The sequence below is a fragment of the Lemur catta genome, chromosome X (genome assembly GCF_020740605.2).
Source record: "Lemur catta isolate mLemCat1 chromosome X, mLemCat1.pri, whole genome shotgun sequence".
Classification (NCBI taxonomy): domain Eukaryota; kingdom Metazoa; phylum Chordata; class Mammalia; order Primates; family Lemuridae; genus Lemur; species Lemur catta.
In genome coordinates, this window is record NC_059155.1 from 20,959,922 (window position 1) to 20,982,434 (window position 22,513).

General features: G+C 44.9%; 1 protein-coding gene across 8 annotated transcripts in view; it reads right to left on the reverse strand.

Annotated features, from left to right (window-relative positions):
* Nucleotides 1–4,592: 4,592 nt before the first annotated feature.
* SEPTIN6 (septin 6) overlaps nucleotides 4,593–22,513 on the reverse strand; it is a 66,297-nt gene continuing 48,376 nt past the window's right edge. Inside the window, exons 7-12 of one of the 8 annotated variants that reach the window (XM_045538741.1) lie at nucleotides 22,080–22,238; nucleotides 21,706–21,874; nucleotides 18,861–18,993; nucleotides 15,092–15,282; nucleotides 12,184–12,228; nucleotides 4,593–5,605 (exon numbers count right to left, since the gene is read on the reverse strand). In XM_045538741.1, the coding sequence (XP_045394697.1) occupies nucleotides 12,225–12,228; nucleotides 15,092–15,282; nucleotides 18,861–18,993; nucleotides 21,706–21,874; nucleotides 22,080–22,238 (656 nt within the window). In that variant the 3' untranslated portion in view covers nucleotides 4,593–5,605; nucleotides 12,184–12,224. Of the gene's footprint in view, nucleotides 8,718–12,183; nucleotides 12,229–15,091; nucleotides 15,283–18,860; nucleotides 18,994–21,705; nucleotides 21,875–22,079; nucleotides 22,239–22,513 lie in introns of all 8 variants that reach the window. The other 7 variants (XM_045538740.1, XM_045538739.1, XM_045538745.1 and 4 more) reach the window with 7 other exon arrangements.

A 22,513-nucleotide genomic window follows, 5' to 3' on the forward strand; every position in this document is an offset into this window, starting at 1 on the left:
CCGTTTTATTTATTTTCTTCACAGCATATATCACCTTGATCTTATTTTTAACAGTTTGACCCCCCCCTCTCGGAATGTCAGCTCCATGAGAACAGGGAACTCCTGTCTTGCTGTTGGCACCTACACTTGGCTCCTGTAGGCACTCCATGGATATTTGTTGAATTGAATGAGTGAATGAAGGCTCTTCCCATTGTCCCAACCTAGTGAAATTCACTTTCTCACAGGCTACATTTTAATCTGATTTGTCATCTTATAATTCGATCAACTTCAGTCTCCTATGGGTTAAATGTGTCCCTGCCAAAATTCAAGTTTTTAAACTTAATGGCCAATGTGATGTATTAAGAGGTGAGGCCCTTAGGAGGTGATTAGGCCATGAGTGCTCCTCCCTCCCTAATGAGATTAAGGCTCTTATGAAAGAGGCTTCATGCAGCATTTGGTCAATCACTTGCCTTTGGCCTTCCCCCATGTGGGGGCTTAGCATTCCTTCCCTCTGGAGGATGCAGCAACAAGACACCATCTTGGAAGCCTTTATCAGACACCTAAACCTGCTGGTGCCTTGATCTTGAGAAATAAAGAATCCCTGAACCCTGAGAAATAAATTTATATTCTTTAAGTTACCCAGTCTGGAATATTTTGTTATAGCAGCACAAATGGTCTAAGACACAGCCTAGGCTGCCAACTTTTATCAAAATCAGCACTGTAGTTAATATACATCTTTTCTTCAAAACAATCTGAGAAAAACTACTTTCTCTCAGCTTGGATTAAAACTTTTCTATCATATAGAAATAAATCATTGCAATCTGACTTTTGAACTTAAAATTACTAAATGAAAGGCAATGACACTGATGATATAAGAGGCCATCTGGGCCAGGCGCCATGGCTCACGCCTGTAATCCTAGCCCTCTGGGAGGCCGAGGCGGGTGGATCGCTCGAGGTCAGGAGTTCGAGACCAGCCTGAGCGAGACCCCGTCTCTACTAAAAATAGAAATAAAAATTATCTGGACAACTAAAAATATATATAGAAAAAATTAGCCGGGCATGGTGGCGCATGCCTGTAGTCCCAGCTTCTCGGGAGGCTGAGGCAGTAGGATTGCTTAAGCCCAGGAGTTTGAGGTTGCTGTGAGCTAGGCTGACGCCACAGCACTCTAGCCCAGGCAACAAAGTGAGACTCTGTCTCAAAAAAAAAAAAAAAAAAAAAAAAAAGAGGCCATCTGCTCTGGAACAGCCATAACTGGATTCTTTTTGTAATTCTCACTATGGAATAAACAGTTTCATCTCTAGAAAACAATGCAAAACAAAAATTTCTATGATACTCCATGACCTCCTCACCCTGGTATCCTTCTGATTAAAAAATGCTTCAGCCAATCTATTTCAGCCCATTAGCTTCTCACAGGCTACAGATGGTTTCTCAGTAAGCAGGAGTTGAAAGCCCTAAGCAGAAATATATTATCTGAATAAATGTTGAAGAGAGCTGTTGGTGTAAAAGGAGAGGTGTAGGTTTAGATGACAAAGGCAGCCATTGCAACTCTAGAACAATCCAGGAACCTCCAGTAATGATCCATCCTCCTTCACTCCATAATCTTTCCCTGCTGTAACACAGGCTCCTGCCACTGTCTTTATACTAGCCACACACACACCCTTTGACTGCCCTGTTTCCTTCCCTGCCCTTTCCTCTAGGGGAGTCACTAAATAGTGAAAGGAGGGAAACCTGGAACCTGACTAAACACCACTCCCCTAAACTATCCCAGAAATTAGATCACCAAAAGTTCTTGACCAGAGTACTCTGCATCACAATAAACTCTTTAGGAATGTTTACTAACACATTAAAAACAACGGGAGCTCTCACTGGCCAGATCCGGGCAATTGGAGCACCAAAATAATTAAGAACAGTAATGAATTATAAGCCATTGCAAAATAGGAATCCATAGTTCACGGTGATACTAAATAGAGAAATAAATGAGAAAGAAGGTAGGACTTTTGCTTACAGTAGAATACTATGTGCTGACCAATAAATATGGAGGGAATGCTGGAACTGGAAAATCACCGTTTTGTAGATTAGTTCAGGCAAGAATTATCAATAGATGCTAAATCTCGGGGTAAATTTTTGATGAGGAATAATATATTTGCATGAACTTGCAGTTTCTCCCCACAGATTGTTTATTAGTAGCAATGAAGAAAAAACTCAATAATTATATTGTGGAGAAATTGGGCAACACCTTGACCTAAAATGAGAACATTCTCTTTTTTAAATAGGACTTCAAAAGTATCAATGTCATAAAAGACAAAGAAAAGCCGTTGCAAATGAGATTAAAAAGACAGGATGCATGAACCTATACTAGATCCTACACTGCAAGAAAAAAGAGCTAAAGGATATTATTTGATATATTGAAGTAGTGTTGCAATGTGAAATTTACCAAAGTTGAGAAATGTCTGTGATTATGTAAGAGAATATCCTTATTATCTGTATGTATGTATATACGTATGTATGTGTATATATATATATATGAAGGGCACAAAAGTGATAAAGCAATTGGGGCAAAATGTTATCAATTGGTGAATCTGGATCGAGAGTATGTACTATTCTTGTAACTTAATTTCAAAATTAGTCATTTGAAAAGGGCAATAGCTCCCCACATTGGTGAAGAATATAAATCTAGCTATGTCTATTAAAACTCCAGCCATTTTTCTTTATTTCTGATTTCTTTGGACAGGCCAGTTGCTTCTAACACCTTTAGGCTCAATGATGCATAAATAAGCACAGAAAGGCATTAGAGATGGGATCAACGAAATAGCCCACAGGCCAAATCTGGCCCCGTTGCCTGTACTTGTCTGACCCTTGCACTAAGAATGGTTTTTACATTTGTTAATGGTTGAAAAAAATCAAAAGAATAACTCGGGATATGTGAAAAACATATGAAATTCAAATTTCGTGTCCGTAAGTAAAGTTTGATTGGAGCACAGCCACACTTTCTTTTACGTATTATCTATGGCTGCTTTCGTGCTAGTAACAGTTGAATAGTTGCAGAGATCATGTGGCTTGCAGAGCCTAAAATATTTACCAGCTGGCCCTTTAGAGAAAGTTTGCTGACCCCTGGCCTAAAGCAGTGCTTCTTCACATGGGGCGATTTTGACATTTTGGCAATGTCTGGAAATATTTTTGGTTGTCCTGACTGTGGGAAGTGGAGAAGGTGTGCTACTGACACCTAGTGGGTAGAGGGCAGGGATGCTGCTAGACATCCTGTAACAGAGTTATATGGCCCCCTGTCCACAGTGCTGAGGTTGAGAATCCATGGATTAGAGGACCTTAAGGTGAAGACATTCTAGTACAGGGAAAACTCCATCCTTACTAAGGGATCCCATCTATTGAACACCCATCTCTTTAACTTGCATTATTAGCTCAGGGAGCCTTCACAATGACCCTGCAAGGGAGCTACTGATATTCTTTCCCAGAGTTTTTAATACAACTTGCCCCAGAGCACACAGCTAGCGAGGCTGTCTTCCTCCAGAGCTTGTATGTTTCCACAACCTTAGTGTGAGGGCACAAGTGATTATTTTCTTACTCCGTTGCCCCCTAGTGTTCGTGCTGCACACAGACAGGCCAATGTCCCTTCCCTTCAGAGGCCTCCCGGCCTCGACACAGAGGATGCAGATCACTCATCCTGATTTCAGCATCTGGCATTAGGGAAACGAAGCTGGGGAAAGGAAACCCCATCTCACCTGCAACCAGAGTTCTGAAAACTGACCGCTCTCCCTCTTGCCCGCTTTAATGCTTAGGGGGATAGGAGGCTTCCTCTCTGGTAGACCCAGGACACAAAATACCACTTGGTATCTATGGAACGCTTTTCTAGTTATAAAGAACAGTCATATCCATGAATTTGGGGGGATGCTCATATCACAGAATTAAAACTCACCTGAGGCCGGGCTTGGTGGCTCACGCCTGTAATCCTAGCACTCTGGGAGGCCGAGGCGGGTGGATTGTTTGAGCTCAGGTGTTCAAGACCAGCCTGAGCAAGAGCGAGACCCCGTCTCTACTAAAAATAGAAAGAAATTATATGGACAGCTAAAAATATATATAGAAAAATTAGCTGGGCATGGTGGCACATGCCTGTAGTCCCAGCTACTCGGGAGGCTGAGGCAGGAGGATCGCTTGAGCCCAGGAGTTTGAGGTTGCTGTGAGCCAGGCTGATGCCACAGCACTCTAGCCTAGGCAACAGAGTGAGACTCTGCCTCAAAAAAAAAAAAAAAAAAAAAAACACAACTCACCTGAATCTTGTTCTGTAGGATCTAGTGCTCCACTTCCTCCATCTAATATCCTAGATAATAATTAGCTCAACAAATCAATGAAACCCATGATAATAAAGTAGAGGACTTCCTGCTTGCCTCCACCCCCCCTGGTGGGAATTTCAGGCCCAGATGGAGGAACAGGGAGGCACGGCAACCCACCCAGGAAGATCACACGGGCTGGTGGTATCTTCCTGAGCCTTACAAATCAAAATCAACCACTTGGGAGCACTTCGAAGCCACCCACACCACCCAACGCAAACCGTGATGGGCCGCAATATCTAATGATTTAGGATCAGATCACACAGCCATTTAGCATTTCTTTGAATTTTATTGAAAATTGACATGGACATTAGAAAGGCATCAAGCTAAACAGTGCTGGTTCTGGGATGTTTCTCCTGGAGAATGAAAGCCCCAGAGGGGCAGTGATTGGTCACACCTTTGAGCAAAAAGAACAAAGAAGAAAGGAAAAACAAACACAGATTCTGGAAAACATGCAAAGAGGCTCTCTCAAGAGACACTGGACAGCAGAATGGTGGTGATGGCAGTAAGGATATATGGTAATGAGCACACTGACATGGTATTTTGATGCAAGTTAAACCAATGAATTCAAGGCAGATTTATCAACAACAAAGCTCTCCCTCCAGATCCCAGGTTGAGCAGAAACCTCTCAAAACCCCAACTGGCCTTGGAAAGTTGAATGGAGGAGTAATTTTGCTCTAGCTAAGCTTAAACCCCCTTTTATTCTCTCCCTTCTCCACCTGAGTGTTAGTGGATCCATTTTTTTCCCCTTGCTGAGGTCTGTGAAATGTTGAAGAAGATACAAATGTCACTTGACTTTCTCTTCCATATTCAGAAATGATTAATGGTGGCCATAGACAGTCAATCCACTGAACCAGAGAATTGTTGCTTAAAAAGAAAAACATAAAACTCAAACAAAAAGTTGTGAATAGCACTTCCACACCCAGCTGGGGTATCCTGCCCCAGTCACTTACACTTGGGTGAGTGATCTTGTAGTTGTCTCTTTGAGGTTACATTTGGTCCATTTTCCAGCTCTGATGGTTCTTTTCGTGCCTTGTTAGTTTAGGACAAGACATTTCCATTTAAAATACCATGTAAGTCAGAAGAGAGCTTCTTGCCTGGACACGGGGACACATGAACACTTGTTGAGTGGTGTGTGTGTGTGTGTGTGTGTGCACGCAGTTTGAGGGGAGAGGGAATTGGATGATTTCTGGTTTGAGACAATGTGGAACCCTAACTCTTCTATAATGGCAGTCTTCTCCTTTAAACTTAGTGCAGCTGCTGAAGACAAGATTAAAAAAAGCTGGAGAGGGAGAGAGAAAGAGAAAGAAAACATGAAATTAGCTAAGAAAAAGGACATTCAAAGTAAGACAGGGGGAGGGGAGCTGGCAGTGTGAGGTAGCACAGATTATACTTTGAGAAGACAGGTTAGAAATGAGGGTCACCGATGGGCCATCACCATGGGGAAATCTGCCGAGGTTTTAAGAACACCACACACTGGTTTAAAGCTTCTTGTTTTAATCAAAAACAAGCACATATTAACAGCCACATGTGAATGCCAAATGATTAAAACAAACAACAACAACAACAAAAAAAAAACCCAAAACAAGAGCAATCTGCACTGCAGCTAGGAAAAGCAAACTTCTTGGCTTAAGAGAAATGAGGGGTGTGTGCGTGTGTGCGTTTCAGAAAAGCCATTCCAGTCTGGGAAAATAAAAGCACAGACCATTTATAATGACTGGTTTTGTCTCACCAGAAATAAATAGAGTACTTAGGGTATTTTTTAAAAACAGTAACAATTGTACTAATTAAGAAGCCTTTTCATTGTAGAAGGGAAAACTTTTCTGTCTACAGTGAGAAAAGCTGCCCAGTGAAATAAGCATTTTAATTCTTTTCATAGGCTTGATCAGCTTTTTAAAGGCCTTATGCTCACTCACAGGCACTGGACCCCGTTCCAGCCTTGCAGGAAAGCTGACGGGCTAACAGGTGCCCCGTGACTCCCCTACGGAGCTAGCTGAGAACCTCTGCTTTCCCTGCCCCTCCCACTCCATCCTGAGATGTTTTTCTGGGGAGAAAAAACCTCACGTCTTCTAATACTGACTATTCGGTTTCTCAGAACATCAGAAGACCTTGTCTCCAGGAAGGTTATGTAAACAAGTTGAATCCCTCTGTGAAATGGATTGGGAGTCAGGAGGCATGGAATTTAGGTTGGCTTCTGCCACAAGGCAGCAGTGGGACCTCCGTCCAGGCCCTTCACTTCTCTGGGCCTCAGCTTCCTCTTACGGAATAAGTGGGCCATATGTATCTGTCCTACTGACGGAAATGTCTCTTCATAAAAAATTCTTGTTTCGTTTCTGTCAGTCTCTCAAAGGCTGTGAGGGCTCTCATACTTTTGAAGCAGTCACAGCTCCTCAAGCCTAAAGTAGTTAATCTGTAATCAAATGCAAATGAGGGGGCCTCCGGTTTGTAATGCAAATAATTACTCAGGGGGATGGTGATTACCCATTGGTTGTTTAAGTGTGGGCCTCTGGAAAAGCAGCTCTGAAGATGGACGGAGAAATATCAAAGCTATAAATAAGTAAGTAGCCTCTCCCAAGGAGACCTAAGGCTAAGTACCCCAGTGGGCTTTTTTTTTTTGGCTTGTTTTTTTGGGTGCTTTTTTTTTGGGGGGGAGGGGGGTTGTTTTTACCTCCAAGCACAGGGTCTTTAAAACGCTCCACTGTGACTTGGATTTTCCCAAGAAACTGGCTTTCCGCATTGGCAGCATCACCTTCATACTTGCCTCTCTGCCCACTAACCAATCGTGAATCACCAAACAGTACATATTAAAATTGCACTCTTGCTTTGCCAACAAGAGAAAGTGTGTGCACATGTTTGCTTTTCGCTTTTTTCTACTTTTTTGCCTTTTTTTTTTTGCTTCCTATTATTATCCCTTATTGGAGAGAAACCTCTTTCCCCTTCTCAATACTTCAAAAAGGCCTAGAAATTTGCCATAGCCTTGTTTGACTGTGTGCTTTGAAAGTAAGTGATCAAAAAAAAAAAAACCTCAAAATAAAAAAAGAAAACCTCAAAAAAAAAGAAGAAGATAGTCACGGTCAGCGCCCAGTGGGACTGCGAGGCAGGAGCCAGTTGAAGAACTCAAAAAGAAGAAGTGGGACTTGAAGTACATGGCAGGGGTGGGGGAGGCCTGGCTGTCTGGCACCCCAAAGGAAAGCTGTCAGTTAAAATAGGAACCTTGGCTTAAAAGGCTAAACGGAGTCCAGTCCAGCTGTAGCAGGGAATACTATTCAGTACACAGCCATGGATTACTGCAAAGGAAGGGCAGAGAGACTGCATGTTAGCCACAGATCATTGCCAGGTCACCTCCAGCTCTCACTTTGTCACTGGCCAAACACCAAAGGCCACTGTGCCTCATGGCCCTGACAATGGAGGGCTCTTTATTCAAAAGGGTTTCCAAAGCCACTATCAGATGGGACCCATTATAAAAATGAAGGCTGGAATATTTTTAAAATATCAATTCCTTAGACTGGAAATAAAGTTAAGGACCTTCCAAGGCCGAACACATCTTTTCTTCTCTCTGATAGTTGCCTCTGTTCTTACTGGAGGATGTGTGCAAAATGCATATTAAAATCATCATCACATTCACCAAGTAGATTAGAAGATTCATCAGAGCAAACCCCCAAACACTTGAATCTTTGACAGCTCAGTTTGCCAGTTTTTGAAGTGGGATTATTATTCCTAGTACTGCCCCAGAGTTAGAGAGAGGGGAAATTTATGTTACTTTCTCCAGCAGTTGTGTTTTATGGGAAGGGCTTGGTGTAAACAAACTTGTGGCAGATTTGTAATGCAGCTCCAATGCAGTTACTTTGAGTGAATGAAAACTGCAAAGGGCTGGGCTAAAAGGCCAGAAGGAAAAGGCACCAAAGCATCTCCTCTTGGAACCCTCTGAGAAGGGGCTGTGGCTCCTGAGGACGGGGGTGGAGTGGGCCAGGGGAGACCCGAGGGACTAAGGAGGTAGCCGTGCTGACTGGTGCTTCCTCAGCCATAGTGGATGCAAATACCTCAGAGAAACAAGCAGCTATCAGAGTTCGGACAGGGAAGTTGGTGTGAAGAGTAGCAGATGTGCCCCCTGAACATGTTACAGTCTGGCAAAGATGGTGGTGAGGTGGGAGGGACAGCTGGGGGCGCAGGGATGGGGAGGGGAATGCAGGGTGCGCATCTCCAAGCCATGTCACTGCTGGCTTCTTGACCAGAGGCCAGACATCGTCCTCAGACTCTCAGGCTTCTATAAACCTTGGCAGGAAGAGAGGGGAGGGCATAGGTTTTATGCACTCCCAGACGTGTTAAGGGGTAAATTAAAGAAAGGGAGGCCCAGCTCTGTTGCGCAGGAAAAGGGCGTCTACAGGAAGCCCAAACTGAAAATGAAAAGAGAAGTTGGGTTAATGAATGGATGGATTAATGTACCGCCAAAAAGGCCAGAAGAAAATTATTTAAGTCATGATGACTAATGGATAAATTAGAATATAGCTGTTAGATGGTCTTAAGGTCTTAATGCATTGGCTCGTGGGAACATGCTTTCTCTCTCATACACCCACACACACTCGAACAATGGCTATAGTGGCATTAGCTAGCAAAATAATGATCAACCACCACAAAAATACTTTTTATCTCTTAATTACTAGGTCCTAACTAATGTCCCCTCCACACACCACCACCCAGATTCCTTGAGCAGAAATATCTTCCGCAAATCTCCCGGTGGCTTCAGGCTACCGGACAGAGCCCCCATCTCTCAGCCACTGTAGTTCCTGTCCCATAGGGAAAGCATAGGAGGCTGAGGTTTCTATTCCGGTGGCCTTCAGAACGGTCCTGGTCAGCTAACTAGTACCCGGGGCAAGACCTGTTTGCAAAGTGTCTAAGTGTCTAGAGATGGTTGCTGGGCTCTGCTCTTAGGGTCCAGACCACAATTACCTGAAAACCTGAACTATGGAAACCCATTATAGGTTTGTGTTCACCTAGTACTTTGACTTTTTGCTCATGTAAACTTCATCCCTGTGACATAAATAAGGCGAGCACTATCATCCCCATTTGACATATTAGGAAACAGAAACAGAAGTCAACTGACTCTCCCGTGGTCACAAAGCTGGGATCAGAGCTTTTGAATTAAGGCTCTTTCGATCATACCACAGTGTCCCCAAGAACTCCTTGGTTGTGGATCTAAGGCCCTGTTTACTGCCCAAAGAATACATTTATCTCATTAAATAAAGACTATTAAATATTTGGGGGGATACTTAGAAGTATATGCATATATGAGTGTGTTTTACAGTGAACTCCTGAAAGTTAATACACCCCCCCACACCCCCACCCACATACATGCACACTCTTTGGGAATACACACACACTCAGATGACTGGCAACTTATACCAGGAATTAGGAATTGTGCATTCTTGTCCCAGTTCTGCCTGTAACTCACTGTGTGGTTTTTGAGTAAGTCACTCAAATTCCCTAATCCTCCATTTATTCATCTTGTAAACTGACAATTTCTCTACCTCACAGAACTGTTGTAAGAATAAAATGAGATATCATATGGAAAGATGGCTTTGAAAAGTAATAAATGCTATACAAATGCTCACCTCTTATTTTATTCTTTGTCTACTTCTTAGGGGAAAAGTAACCTAAAAAACACTGCAATGGCCTATGTTCTGGGCTTCACAGGAAGGCTGATATATTTTGATATGTATATTTTGTCCATACAGTATACACCATCCCCACCAAGAACCAATAACCATTGAGATATAGTATCTGCAACTGTATAGAGGTCACAAAGGAATTTCTCTTACAATTGCGGACAGCCACAAGCAGTGCCTCAAAGTGCCTTAAAGCTGAGGAGGAACAGTAAGCCTCACTGCGCCTGCATTCTAGGTGGCCTCTCTGATCCACCTCTAGAATGCAGGCTTTGGGGAACGGGTGGATTGCCTTTGCTGCTTTCAAATCCTGGGGCTCCAAGGCTTCCCCCACCTAGTTGATCTGGAACTGCTTCTGTGGTCTGCCAGGGAGAAAGAAGCCTGCCAAGAAGAGCCGACCTGTTTGGGGCTGGCTATTCCAGCTGTTTACCAATTGCCTCTCGCTAGTAAAGTGCAGCTTTAATTACATTTTTGGCAGAATTCAGTTTAGGAATGGCCACTAACAATGATTTACTTGGGGAAACCTGAATGAAACTGTGTCAAGCCATGTGCAATGAAACCTGAATTAACTGAAATCTAATTTACTAGAATACATCTTTCATGCTGTCCTCATTGAAAATGGGGGAACAAAGAAAATACACATGAATTGAGCTCCTATTGCATGCCAGACACTTTGCTAGTCACTGGACTATAGCGGTGGAGACACTCTAGGAATATATAGTCTTCCTAAATCTGCTGTTTCATTCCAGTCAACTAGTAAGAGCTCCACGACTTGCCTTTAAACGAGATAGTGAATCATTTCGTTGTTCTTTTAAGATTGTTGCCTTTGGCCCAGATTCTCGGGCCTTATGTTTCAGAAGCCTCTTTGGACTTCCTCTTTGGGATTTGCTTGAAAGTAGGATGTTTTGCCAGCTGCCCAAAGGCCCCAAGTGCAAAAGCTGCAGCACTTCGGTGACTAATATAGCAGGCTCTCCATTTAAATCATAAACTACATGGGTGAGTGGGGAAAAGTCTTCAATATTTTATATTCCCTGATCTAAACATACCAAATGTAAAAAGGCATTTATGAGACAACCAGGATATTTCAAACACTGATTAGACATTTTATGTTAACAAATTGTTAATTTTGTAGGTGTGATAATGGTGGGATTGTGTTTACATTTTCTGTAAAGATCCATTATCTCTCTGCGATATATACTTAAATGTTTATGGATAAAATTGTATGAGTTTTGCTTTACAGTAATTCAGCAGGTCTGGGGTAACTGATGAAACAGGATTGGCCATATGTTGACAGTTGTTTGGGGGCTGGGTTGTGAGTACACGGGGCTGCATTGTACTATATGCTATCTTCTTTTGTTCGTGTTTTAAAGTTTCCATGGCAAAGTTTAAGAAACAATAAAAAATAAATTTTAAATTAAAAATATTTATATGCCCTCTCTACTACCTGAGTCTAGTAAAATATATATAAGGAGCTTAATTACTGCTTTTGGTCTCTCTATAAACCAGGTGATGCCAGGAACTGCTTTGTCCACTTCTGCAGACACAACACCTAGCACTCAGGAATGCTTTGTACCAAGGGTCACCTGTTTATCTCCTTATCAGAGGTTTTCATGAAGCTGGCACTTGTAGAATTAAATGTAAGGAATTCTCTACACTATCTGAGGTCTCTTCATTTGCTTCCACTTTTATTATGACGGTACACAGCCAAAGAAAATTTGAGAACTTGAACCCCTCAGATAAGAAACAGCCACCAAAAGGAAACAAAGAAGCAAGTTTCCATTGGCTCTGGACACTCTCAATGTCCTATGACATTGCAGGACAGTGTTTGTGAACCCCAAAGTTTCTCTTGCCACTACAGTTAATTTTGAAAGTAATGGTTATGGTTCTTTAAGAAAAACACTGCCGAAATTGAAGCCTCAAATATTGATCACAGGATCCACTTATGCTACCCAGCTGTTGTGGTAGCAGCAATAGTCTGAGAACATCCCCCCTTTTGACCAGGCAGGCAGGCAGGCATTCCTCCTGTACACTTGAAACCACACCACCGCTATTTCTTAAGATTGTAAATGACAAGAGGAAACCAGCTAGACCAATGACACAGCATCTTTTATGATTAGATACGTGTGTTGGGAGCGTGGGATTGAAGGAAGGTATTTTCTGAAAGCCACTGCCAGTTCTATTTAGAGTTAACAAGTCTTACCAGGACCCTGGGTCTCATGCAGCATGCAGCAAACAGCAGGGTTAACTGTAAAACAGTAAGAGCTGATGAAGATGGGGTGTGCACGAAGGGAAATCAAATATTATGAATTGACACAAACAATGAGGAGTTAGAGGTCAAAGGAGATTAGGAGTAGCAGGAAGGGGAAGTGGGAAGGGTGGACTGGTAGGGACCCCTGAAACATTGGAACTCTTTCATGATCTCTTTAGGAGCAGCCAAAGGAAATTCTGCATGTGTGGCTATTAGATCCAATCACCATCTCTCAAGAAGAAATACTACCCTCAGAACCCACCACCACCACCGTGGGGGCAGAGTGGCACAGGTCTAGTGGTAGCTCTCTCAGAAGTTAACCAGTTGTTCATGAAATTATCTAAGAATCCCAGACCTGGGGCCACTTGGATATCTGGAAGTACAGAGGACAGGCCATTCTGTTAGGCCCTTATTGCTAACAGGAGGTGCCACATGCCAGCAAGGTTTTCACCCATCTCAGAATTTGAAAACAGCACCATCACCAATCCCAAATATTCCTGGAGACTGGAGAGAGGTGTCTCCCTTTACAGGGTCTTCTGCCTGGGGTGGGGGAAGTTGGTCAATTTGAGGCAATGAGGGGAAAGCTGGTCTAAGAGGAACTTTTACTGAACAACTGAACAGGGAATATTTGTAGTGTAGTTTGTTCAGACTGCACTGACACTAATTTCCTAATTCCCACAAGCAGGCTGTGAAACTGCCCTAGGGATTGAGTTAACAAATACCACAGGACTATGAAGGCAGCAGGTTAGGGCTAGAAGACAAATTTAGATTTTTCTGATCTTAAAAATAGGAATCCCGCCAGGCACGGTGGCTCAGGGCTACAATCCTAGCACTCTGGGAGGCCCAGGCGGGAGGATTGCTCGAGGTCAGGAGTTCGAGACCAGCCTCAGCAAGAGCGAGACCCCATCTCTACTAAAAATGGAAACAAACTAACTGGACAACTAAAAATATATAGAGAAAAAATTAGCCAGGCATGGTGGCACATGCCTGTAGTCCCAGCTACTTTGGAGGCTGAGGCAGGAGGATGACTTGAGCCCAGGAGTTTGAGGTTGCTGTGAGCTAGGCTGATGCCACAGCACTCTAGCCCGGGCAACAGAGTGAGACTCTGTCTCCAAAAAAAAAAAAATAGGAATCCACTCCTGCTGGTGCAACTAATACACCACAACAGTTAACACAGTATAGGGTGTATCCAAAGAGACTCCCCAACCCCGGGGGCTAGTGGAACTTTATTCAGCACGCAATACCCAAAATGTTAATTAATCAGTGAATTTGACATATAGTATTAAGATTCGGTAACAAAAAAAAAATCTCTGGACTAATCTGTGAAAATATTCAATTTACATATTTGAATAGAGAATGATTAGATTGCAAAAACTGAGTGCCTTCAAATATAAAATATTTTACTGTTGTACAAAAGTCACTATGTTTTTCCTAAGTGATAAAGGCACAGAGGAAAGGAAGATGTTTCTTCCTTCTGGCAAATGTCCAATAAATAGTTAAATACAGGGCCGGGCGTATTAAATACAGGCTCACGCCTGTAATCCTAGCACTCTGGGAGGCCCAGGCGGGAGGATCACTCGAGGTCAGGAGTTCGAGACCAGCCTGAGCAAGAGCGAGACCCCCGTCTCTACTAAAAATAGAAAGAAATTATCTGGCCAACTAAAAATATTTATAGAAAAAATTAGCCGCGCATGGTGGCGCATGCCTGTAGTCCCAGCTACTCGGGAGGCTGAGGCAGGAGGATCGCTTGAGCCCAGGAGTTTGAGGTTGCTGTGAGCTAGGCTGACACCATGGCACTCACTCTAGCCTGGGCAACAAAAAGCGAGACTCTGTCTCAAGAAAAAAAAAAAAAAGTTAAATACAGGAACAAGTGGCTAAAAATAGAAGGCAATGGCCATGGACATCTTTCGGATCCACAGACCCTTTAGTAAGGGCACTGTTAAACACTCCATCTGGGAGCTCCTCCGGTCATAGTGTACAAACAACTACAGGGCATAAGGGGACCACTGAGTATTTTCTTGGTGTCATATAGGTCCTGTCAGAAATAGCTTTCTCTGGTTCTGGAATAAGGAATTCGGTAACAACTTCAGCAAGCAGAGACTGGGGTTGGGTCAGGATTACTGACCCACAAGGTAACCAGGAGCTCACACTGTATCTTGCCTCACCGAATACCATGGGATAGAGATAGGTTTTAAAATCACTCCCTAGATTGAGGATGGGGCACACACAGGGTACACTGGCATCTAAGGGCTCCCTGCGGAGTCCTCGGCACCCCAAGCTGGGCACAACTAAACAGCCAGCAAGGGAGGGACAGCAAAGGCGTGGGGCTTCAGGGCTCATGGAGGGACAAACCACATCAGATATAGGAGGAGCAAGTAGGCTTGGAAGCCAGATCAGCTCCAACCTCAGAAGAGGTGGGGAAAAAGGTGCCCAGAGGCTTCTGCTAAAGGATCTCTTTCTTCCACCACCCTCTATCTGTCCTTCTTTCTGTTCCTCTCTTTGGTGTAACTTTGTACCTCTTATCTTTTCCTCCCTTCTGCTCTCACACTCCCTTTAATTTTCTTCTCTTTTCCCTTCCCCTCCCATCTACCTTGAGTTTGCAGGGATTTCCTAAGCGGGTCAAACAGAGCTGGTCGGGGCCTCTGGGACCACAACCTGCCCCTGCTCCAAGCTCCCCAAACTGAAGGAGTCCAAAGGTCCCATGGGGACGCTGAGACTTGTGATAGGTACCCAAATTAGTCTGACAGCCCATGGCTCGCCACTGGTCACCAGCCCTCAACCCTCTGAGCCTCCAGTTCCTGCCCAGAGGGGAGGAGCAGGAGGAGAAAGAAGCCACCACCCAGAACAGCCTACTACTTACTTTTTCTTTTCTTTGTCCCTCTTCAGAGTCTGTGAGCCTCCAGCCTGGGGACCCTGGGACTGGAGCAGCTCGGCCGCCGTCTTTCTCTGTTTGAAAGCATTTACTTCATCGTCCAGAGATTTCTTCTTATCCTCCAGCTTCTTCTTCTCGTCCTGGTGCAGCTTCTTCAGGCGATCAAACTTCTCATGCAGCTGCCAGGGAAGCACAGGGAGATTGAGGAGAGCCCCCCATGAGCAGCCTCGAGCCTAGCTAAGCCCGTGGTAGGTGGGGACTGGCCAGCCTGCATCGCTGCAGGACCCTGGGGCCTCAGGAGACATTTCTGCCAGGGACTGCTATGATGGCACCAGAGAGGGCCACACTCTGGCTGGTTCTCTCCTCCTGCCATTTCATCTCAAAGTCTCTGCTCCTGAACACAGTCAAGGAACAGTGCGTTCTGCTTGAGTCCTCATAGTTACCACACATGGTAAATAGTAACATTAATAATAATATGACATTTGCTGAGTGTTTATTATAGGCCAAGCAATGACTTTTATAAGCACTTTCTGTGTATTAATTCATTTAATTATTACAATAATCCTATGAGGTAGGTTCTGTTATTATCTCCATTTTACGAAGAAACAAGAGAGTCTGAGAAGTTAAGGAATTTGCCCAAGGTCAACCCGGTCTTTAGAGAATTATATAATGGGACCTCCCATATGTAAGGGACCCCTGCGTTTTTTTAATCCTCTGCAATCAGGGAGGATCACCGTGGATTACAGAGAAAACTTTAGCAATGGCAAAGCTTGTCAAAGGAAATACTTGGCCTTGGACATGGAAGGAGATAAAAGGATTTTTTTTTTTATTTTGGACTCTCTGTTGCCCAGGCTGGAATGCAGTGACACAATCATAGCTCACTGCAGCCTTGAACTCCTGGCTCAAGCGATCCTCTTGCCTCAGCCTCACAAGTAGCTGGGACTGCAGGTGTGTGCCACTATGCATAGCTAATTTTTAAATTTTTTTGTAGAGATGGGATCTCACTATTTTGCCAAGGCTGGTCTCGAACTCCTAGGCTCAAGTGACACTTTCGCCTTAGCCTTCCAAAAGCACTCGGATTACAGGCATGAGCTACTACGCCCAGCCCATAAGAGGATTTTATAACATGGAATGAGTGCGGAGACCTCAGCCTTAACTAGCCCTGAATAGAACCAGAGACTCAAAGAACAGGAAGAATATTCTGCCATGTTATTGTGATAAGTGGCTCAGACAGGAAGACGCACAGGTGGTCACAAACTAGAGTGGGAGAAACTACCTTGAATAATAAGAGCAGACCAAGCATAACTTCACTTTCTTTTGAGGATTCAGGGGAGAATTTAGGATCCTGTAGCACTTGCAGCACACCACGAAGAAGGTGAATTCCGGTCCTATGGGTATTTGGGACTGCCATTTAGTAAGGTGTGGTGAATGACCACTTGCTATATAAACCAGCTTTTACTAGTCGCTTGGGGTGGGGGTGCCACTTGGGCTGCCTATCAGTTGCTTTAACCTGGCTTTTGTTCATTGCACTTTTATTCATTTATCTTTGAGATCCCCTCACCAATCCTAAAAGTGCTGGGTGATAGTTTTCTTTTTACAAGTGAAACTGATATAAAACCAATACCCTTGCCGTGGGCTTTCAAGTGATAACCCTCGAGAGTCACAGCAGATTAAAGGTGGAACAGACTTGGGAAGTGATTAAGTGCTTCCCTTCTTTCTAATTGAGGGTTTTCAGGCCCAGAGAGGTGAAGCTGTGGCTGACATGACCAAAACTGTAACTTAGGCAGCAAGAGGTGAATCGGTAGGGTAGGACTTGGAGGCAAGTCCACGGGATAGAGGACTAAACTACACATGCCTAGGCATAGCTTAAACAAGGAAAATCCCAGAGCAGACCATCAAACCTTAGTTTTAAAACTGTCCAGAGCTGCAGAGATGTTTAAAATGAAATGGAACAGGCCGGGCGCGGTGGCTCACGCCTGTAATCCTAGCACTCTGGGAGGCCGAGGAGGGTGGATCACTCGAGGTCAGGAGTTCGAGACCAGCCTGAGCAAGAGCGAGACCCCGTCTCTACTAAAAATAGAAATAAATTATCTGGCCAACTAAAAATATATATGGAAAAATTTAGCTGGGCATGGTGGTACATGCCTGTAGTCCCAGCTACTCGGGAGGCTGAGGCAGGAGGATCGCTTAAGCCCAGGAGTTTGAGGTTGCTATGAGCTAGGCTGACGCCACGGCACTCACTCTAGCCCAGGCAACAGAGTGAGACTCTGTCTCAAAAAAAAAAAAAAAAAAAAAAAATGAAATGGAACAGGATATCCAGGTGCAAGGGGAAATGCCCCAACTGTCACTGTTTTAGGTTTCAGCAAAGTACCCAGGAAAGCCTGGGACCATCTTTCTCCCCATAGCCATCAGAGAAGGTGGGATAGGGTAGGACAGGTGAGAAAGTGATCAGTTGTCCCTACTGAGCTCCAAACCCCCAGGAAGAGGGAAAAGATTCCCCCCCCCCCGCCCCGCACCTGACCTCAAGGGCTTGACTCTGTAGCGGTGCTGCCCAATAGAACCAAACTATCTATGATGATAGAAATGTTCTGTATCTGTGCTGTTCAATATTATAGCCACTAGGTACGTGAGGACTGAGCGTCTGAAATGCGGCTACTGCGACTGAGAAACTGAGTTTTAGATTTTACTGTATATTTCAAAATTGCTAGAAGAGTAAATTTTAAATGCTTTCACCACACACACAAAATAAGTATGTGAGATGATGGATTTTTTAATTAGCTTGATTTAATCATTCCACAATGTAAATATATATCAAAACATCGCATTGCATCCCATAAATATAGACAGCTGTTTGTCAATTAAAAATGCAATTTAAAAATTTCAGGCCGGACGCGGTGGCTCACAGCTGTAATCCTAGCACTCTGGGAGGCCGAGGCGGGTGGATTGTTTGAGCTCAGGAGTTTGAGACCAGCCTGAGCAAGAGTGAGACCCCGTCTCTACTAAAAATAGAAAGAAATTATATGGACAGCTAAAAATATATATAGAAAAATTAGCCAGGCATGGTGGCGCATGCCTGTAGTCCCAGCTGCTCAGGAGGCTGAGGCAGGAGGATCGCTTAAGCCCAGGAGTTTGAGGTTGCTGTGAGCTAGGCTGACGCCACGGCACTATAGCCAGGGTGACAGAGTAGGACTCTGCCTCAAAAAAAATAAAATAAAATAAAAATAAAACTTTCAAAAAATTAGTCCCATGTAGCTAGTGGCTACCATATGGGACGGCTAGGCTCTGGAGAATTAAATGACACAGAATGAGAAAACATCCTGGCCTTGGGAATGCCGGGTCAAGAAGACACAGATCTGGCTGGGCATGGTGGTTCATGCCTGTAATCCCAGCAATTTGGGAGGCCGAGGCAGGAGGATGGCTTGAGGCCAGGAGTTCAAGACCAGCCTGGGCAACATAGTGAGATATTGTTTCTACAAAAAAGACAAAGATCTCACAGCCCCCTCTGTGCCAGCCAAGGCAGGGCTACAGACGCCCTTTCTTGCCCAGAGGCTGCAAAGCTCCCACTGGCTGCTCTCTCCCATCCAAGTACTAACTGGGCCCGACCCTGCTTAGCTTCCAAGATCAGACGAGATCGGGCATGTTCAGGGTGGTATGGCCGTAGATCCACTGGCTGCTCTCTCGAGGCAGAAGCCCTTGAACTTCCATGCCGTGTTCAGCCCTCTTCCCCTTCCTGCCTGGCACCCAGGCTCACATTTACCTCTTTCTCTGCCTCTTTGAGTTCTGCTTCTTTCTCTTTGACTCTCTGGACGAACATCTGTCTCATCTCCTCTTCTTTTTTCTGGAGCTCCCCTAGGAACTCATTCCTTTTGGCCTCATATGTCTCCTGCAAGCTGCAAACATGGTCAGGTTAATTCCTCTGCCTTCAAAATGGCTCCTATTGAATGAAAACTGGCCTCAACCATCCTCCCTCCCCCAGTTGGGAGCCAGGTGCAAAAAACAGAACCACAAAGCTGTGGGCACCTGGCCTGGCCCGTGACAGCATGATCACAGGGCTTCTGGAGGGGGATGGGGCAGCCCTGGTGAAGTGGATAGACTTAGAACAACTGGGTCTATACTCTCGTTTTACAGGTGAAGAAACTGAGGCCCAGAGAGGTGAAGTGACTTGCTCAAGATCACACAGCCAGTTAGAGGCAGATGTGGGACCAGAAGCTCAGTCTCCTGTCTCTTCATGTGGCCCTCCCACTGCACTATGCTGCCAGGCACTGGCTCTGAAACTGACCATGTTAATTATTTCAACAAACACTTGATGAGACTCTACCATGTGCTAGAGCCAGTGCTAACTGACACGATGATAGTCACTCAGCATCTAGGGCCAATGGCCACCGTGCTGCCATCAAGGAATTCACAGTCTAGTGGGAGATGCCTGGGCTGAGGCCCCCTGCCCCCGGCCTGGACATATTTTTAAGGAAATAGGAGCTAGCCTGGTGAAGAAGAGGGACAACTGTGCTCCAAAGAGGGTGGCGTGCGTAAAAGCACATGTGGAGAGAGAACGGCATTCTTGGGGAGCCAGACATGGTTCACCATGGCTGGAGAGCATTGTGTAAGCTGTGCAGCAGCAGGAGATGAGGTTCCTGTGTTTGGCAGAAGAGAACAGGCTTTGGATGCCGTATTAAAAAAAAAGATCAGACATATATCTGCTGCATGGTTTTAAGCAAGAAGTCTGATTAGATCTGATTTGCAAATGAGAAAGACCAGTGTGGCTGTTGACTGAAGGACAGCCTTTCCACCAGTCCGAGCAACCACAGGATCTTAATGTTAAGGGCTGGTAGGGAATAGAGGGAACTTCGAGAACAGCAAGGGAAGCAGAACTCCTGGGACTTAGGAGGAGTCAAAGATAATTTTAGTTTTGGGCTTGGGCAACCAGGTGGGTGGTGGTACCATGAACTGCAACAGGGAACACTGGAGAAGGAGTATGTTTAAGAGAAGAAGATAAATTAGATTGTAGACAGCTTGAGTTCTGGGGATGTCTGAGTGGAGATGTCTAGTATACAGTTGGATCAATGGGTTTAGAGCTTGAAAGTAAGAGTTTTACTTGGGAGTTATCTACTTCTAGGTGGTAATTAGGGCTGTGAGAGTAGAAAGAGTCAGCTGCAAAGAGAACAAAGAGTGGAAGGAGCAGAGGCCCTAGGAAAGCATCCTGGGGTATACCAGCAATTAAAGGAGGAACCTGAAGAAAAATGAGCCTGCAAACGAGGCTAAAGAGTGGCAAGAGACTTGGGAATAAAGCCAGCCAAGCCAGCACTAGAAAAGCACAAGCCAGAGAGTATTTCAAGAAGGAGGCAGCGGGGAATAGTATCAAATGTGGTGTCGAGATCAATTAAGTTGGGACTCAAAGGCCACACTGAAATTGGCCACAAGTCTGCGATTGCTGGCCTTGGAGAGAGGCATTTCAGTGGTGTGCTAGGGGCAGAAGCCAGACTGCGCTGGGTTGAGGAATAAATGAAAGATGGGGGAGAGGAACCAGTAAATATAGAACAACTTTTTCTCCTTCTCGTGAGAGCCAAACTTCACGGGGCAGAGGAAGGGCAGAGTTAAGGGAGAGTTTCTTTAGCATGAGAATGTTTACATGCAAAATGGAAAGAAGCCGGCAGAGAAGGAGTGAAGAGGGTGAAGACAAGGGAAACAGGTATTCAGGCTGGAGCATGGGAGAATGGGAGCAGCTCCAGTGGCTTCTGGCCCTGCCTGTCCATGCAGGGGTGAGTCTGCTCCACTAAAGGACTGGCTAGGCTCTGTCCCCAATATGGCTTTCAGCTGTGAACAGGTACTGTGGGATCTCAGAGCCCACTTGAAAGTCGCCTTAGCACACAGACATCTCCCTCACATGCTTATCAGTGTCTGTCATTTCTTAAAAGGAGACCAAGCCAAATAAAGGGCATCACATGCTAGTTTAAACTGTGGGGCTTGTGTCACAAACCACACATATAGATCAGACACTTCTACTCGGCATATTGCTCCTATCCGCTTAATAACCTGCTTTCAAAAACATTCCATGTCTCTGAAAGCATCTTAGACTTTGATCTGAGAAATATACCCATGATTATTGACAACCAGTGGTGGAAATAAAACTTGCACTTGAATGCAAACACTTAGGACAGCGAATGAAGAACATGCAGTTCATCGATATGTGTCTGCTTCCTGGTCCAACCTGGTTTTCAGAATGGGGAGAACAGACTGGAAACCTGCCTGAGCAGCAGGAGCCTGATGAAGAAAGAGGGGCAGAGGACAGTTACAAACTGCCACCCTGTGTAACGAGGCCCCAGCGCAGGGTCCCCCTCCAGCGCAGCTGACTGATGCTCTCTCTGGGCCTCCTCCCTCTCCTTGCCTCATAAGCAGGGCAGCAGTGCTTCCAAGCCTGCCCCGCCAGCTCTCCAGGCAGGTGCGCAGAGGCAGAGAGGGCAACAGGCAAGCAGAACTGGCACGTCAGTTACCCCTGCTTCTCTAGGTTTTAGCACCTGTGTCTCGTCTCCCCTGTGAACTCCACAGGGCAAGGCTTCCACGCCACCTGGGTGGGCTGAGCTGAGCTGGGCTGGCGGGAGTGGTACCTGAATGGTTTGTTGTCAGGGTCGGTGTCCTTGAAGCCCATCTCCTCCAGCTTACAGCGGCGGTACAGCTCATAGTGCCGGGTGTGGGTCTGCTCCCGCAGATCCTCCATGTTGACCCGAATCAGCATCTCCCGCAGCTTCACAAAGTCGCAGTGGGCCTCGTTTTCAACTGCACAGCAGGGTTTGGGGTATTAAAAGGCCAGCAGAAGCAGAAAGGGACGAGATAAAAGGCGAAATGTCTAACAATGACATCGCCTTGCAATCTGTGTATATAGAACCTGTCAGTTTACCTCCTAATTTGCCTTTCTACTGAAAATGCAAACGAAAAGTTACCAAAATGGCAGTAATGACAAACTGTAATACCATAAAAATACCTAAGAAGATGTTCAGTAGTACTTTGACTTCAGTGCACCAATCAGAACCCTCGCAGGAATGTTTGTTCTGCACCACTTTGGGGACAAGAGCACATGCACATTCATCCATCCATCCAATATAGATTTGTAGAACTTCTGTTCCCAGTATTGTACCAGGCACTGGGAATTCAGAAACAAAGTCATGGAGTCTTGCCCTCAGGAAGAATAGATGCAAATATACAAATAAAATATAATGCAAAATTACACACACAAAAAATGGAGGTATAGCTGAGTTACAATGAAAGCCCAGAAGAGAGGAGGTCTAAGAACTCCTAGGGGAGCGAAGGCTTCACTGAAGAGACAACCCCTAAGATGACTCAGGAAGGCAGAATAGGAATTTGTCAGGCAGAGAAGGGAACAGTCCTCGCAAGGTCTCAACGAAGTTAGTCAAGGTT